This window comes from Corvus kubaryi, unplaced genomic scaffold (genome assembly GCF_017639235.1).
Source record: "Corvus kubaryi isolate FWS band 111438036 unplaced genomic scaffold, C.kubaryi_AGA036_p1.0 62625, whole genome shotgun sequence".
NCBI lineage: Eukaryota > Metazoa > Chordata > Aves > Passeriformes > Corvidae > Corvus > Corvus kubaryi.
In genome coordinates, this window is record NW_024581466.1 from 1 (window position 1) to 2,599 (window position 2,599).

The 2,599-nt window shown below is 58.8% G+C and overlaps 1 protein-coding gene across 1 annotated transcript; it reads left to right on the forward strand.

Moving 5' to 3' along the window:
• Positions 1-6: 6 nt before the first annotated feature.
• LOC121672503 (small nuclear ribonucleoprotein E) lies at positions 7-2,360 on the forward strand. Its single transcript, XM_042045169.1, has 5 exons — positions 7-147; positions 505-531; positions 973-1,035; positions 1,237-1,315; positions 2,148-2,360. The coding sequence occupies exons 1-5, from the start codon at positions 94-96 to the stop codon at positions 2,201-2,203; spliced, it is 279 nt and encodes a 92-aa protein (XP_041901103.1). The 5' UTR covers positions 7-93; the 3' UTR covers positions 2,204-2,360.
• The last annotated feature ends 239 nt before the right edge of the window (positions 2,361-2,599 follow it).

The window sequence follows — 2,599 nt, forward strand, 5'->3', positions numbered from 1 at the left end:
CTCCTCCAGCCCCTCACACCGCCACTATCCCACAGTGCCCCGCGCGCCGCCGTCCCCTCACGCCGCCGCGCTCCCGGCGGGCCCCGAGCAGCCATGGCGTACCGCGGGCAGGGCCAGAAGGTGCAGAAGGTGATGGTGCAGCCCATCGTATCCTGCCTCGAGTCCCTCAGGGCGCCGGAGGAGCGCGGGGAGGCCGCGGGGAGCGCGGGGTTGGCGGGCGGGAAGCGGGCGGGTTTCATCACCCGGGTAACGGCTCCACCCGCGGCCTTCGTTCCTCAGGGTTCCACCCCACGGGCAGTTCGCGTTTCAGCTCTCAGGAGTCGCGGTCTTCACCCCTGGGGATCGCGGGTTTCACTCGCCGGGGCTCGTGGGTTTCACCCTTCAGGAATGGGGGTTTTCAGCTCCTGAGGGTCGCCGGTTTCGCCCCGCGGGGGTCGCGGGTTCCCTGCCCGGGCTGTGCCCGAGGGCTCCTGGCTGTGCTGTGCCCTTAACGCTCGGCTCCAGAACCTGATCTTCCGCTACCTGCAGAACGTGAGTACCGGCAATGGGCGGCCCGGGGGCTTCGCCGCCGCGTCACGGGATGGTTTGGGTTGGAAGGGACCTGAAAAATCCCACCCAGGGACACCTCCCACCGTCCCAGGCTGCTCCAGCCTGGCCTTGGGCACTTCCAGGGATGGGAGAGCCACGGATTCTCTGGGAATTCCACCCCAGGGAGGAATTCCTTCCCAATCTCCACTTCAAATCCCCTTTCTTTGCCTTCCAAACCATTTAAACTGTGAGGGGAGTGCCTGCTGCTCCTTGATCCTACAACCCAGTGCGATAATCCCATGGAACCCCACAACGACTTGGGGTGGGGAGGGACGTTCAAACCCCCCAAAAGCCGAGAACAGAGCAGAGACCCCTCAGAGCTGTTGACCAAACCCCTTGGGGGGTTCCCATCCCTGATTTTCTCTCCCTCTCCGTGACCTGCAGAGATCCAGGATCCAGGTGTGGCTCTACGAGCAGGTGAACATGAGGATAGAAGGCTGCATCATTGTGAGTGCCACCATCCCCTTGTCCCCCCTGTCTTTTGAGGGGCTTCTCCCCCCCCCCCCCCCACGAACCCATTCCTTCCTTGTTTTCCATGGAAAATCCACCCTGGGGCTGGGAATGGTCCTGTTTCTCGCAGGAATTGCAGGGTTTGGGGGTTGTTGGTGGGTTTGAGGTCCCTGACTGAGCTCGGTGCTGCTTTGCCAGGGCTTTGATGAGTACATGAACCTGGTGCTGGATGATGCCGAGGAAATTCACTCCAAAACCAAATCCAGGAAGCAGCTGGGTAGGTCAAAGGGGGGTGGGGGGAGCCTGGAATTTGGGTGTGGGGCCGGGAATGCGGCTGTGGGAGCTCGGGAGCTGGGTGTGGGGCCTGGAACTGCAGGTGTTGGAGCCTAAAAAGTCAGGTGTGGAACTGGAATGGAGCTGTGGGAGCCTGGGATGTGGATGTGGGAGGCGAAATGCAGGTTTGGGATCCGAAATCCAGGTGTTGGAGCCTAAAGATCCAGCTGTTGGATCTGAAAGGGAGGTGTGGGAGCCTGGAAGCCACGTGTGGGACCTCAGATCCGGGTGTGGGACCTCAAATCCAGGTGTTGGGAGCCTGGAACCTGCATGTGGGACCTCAGATCTGGGTGTGGGACCTCAAATCCAGGTGTTGGGAGCCTGGAACCTGCATGTGGGACCTCAGATCCGGGTGTGGGATGTGAAATCCAGATGTGGGACCTGGGATCAAGATTTGGAACGTGAAATTCGGGTGTGGGAGCCTGGAACCTGGATGTGGGACCTCAAATCCAGGTGTGAGTCTCAAATCCAGGTGTTGGGAGCTGGAATCCAGCTGTGGGATCCTGGAATCCAGCTGTGGGATCCTGGGACCTGAGCTTGGGACCTGAAATCCAGGTGTGAGCCTAAAAATCCAGCTGTGGGATCCCAGAATCCAGCTGTGGAAGCTGAAATCCAGGTTTAGGACCTGAAACCTGGGTGTGGCACCTCAGTCCAGCTGTGGCACCTCAATCCAGCTGTGGGAGCCCCAATTCCCAATCCCAGGGTGGGCCGGGCTGCGCTTTGGGGCCCTTCCATCCCAAAGCATTCCCACATTCCCTGTTCCCGTTGGATTCCAGGTCGGATCATGCTGAAGGGGGACAACATCACCCTCCTGCAGAGCGTCTCCAGTTAGGATTTGGCTGCTGCCAGCTTGGAAAAGCGGGACTGGGATGGGCTGGGAGCTCTGGGAAAGTGGGATTGTGCCACAGGTGAAAATTCCCGCCTTCCCTTGGGAATTGTTTTTTGTAGTTCGAGGCTTTCTTTGGGAAATAAAACGTTTTTCACAAAAACTGGGAATGGGATTTCAGTCTCAGGGTTGGGGGAAAATGGGGGGGGGAAAAACATTTTCCAGGGGGTTTTCCCTGTGGGATTGGATAATCCTGGAAGTCCGGGATCCTGGAGCTTCAAGTTTTTCCAAACCAACCCCTTTATCCCCAAACCAATCCTTTCTTCCCAAAAAGAATCCTTTTTTCCCCAAACCAATCCCTTTTTCCCAAGGAAACGCTTCCCATTCCTCCCCCAAACCGCG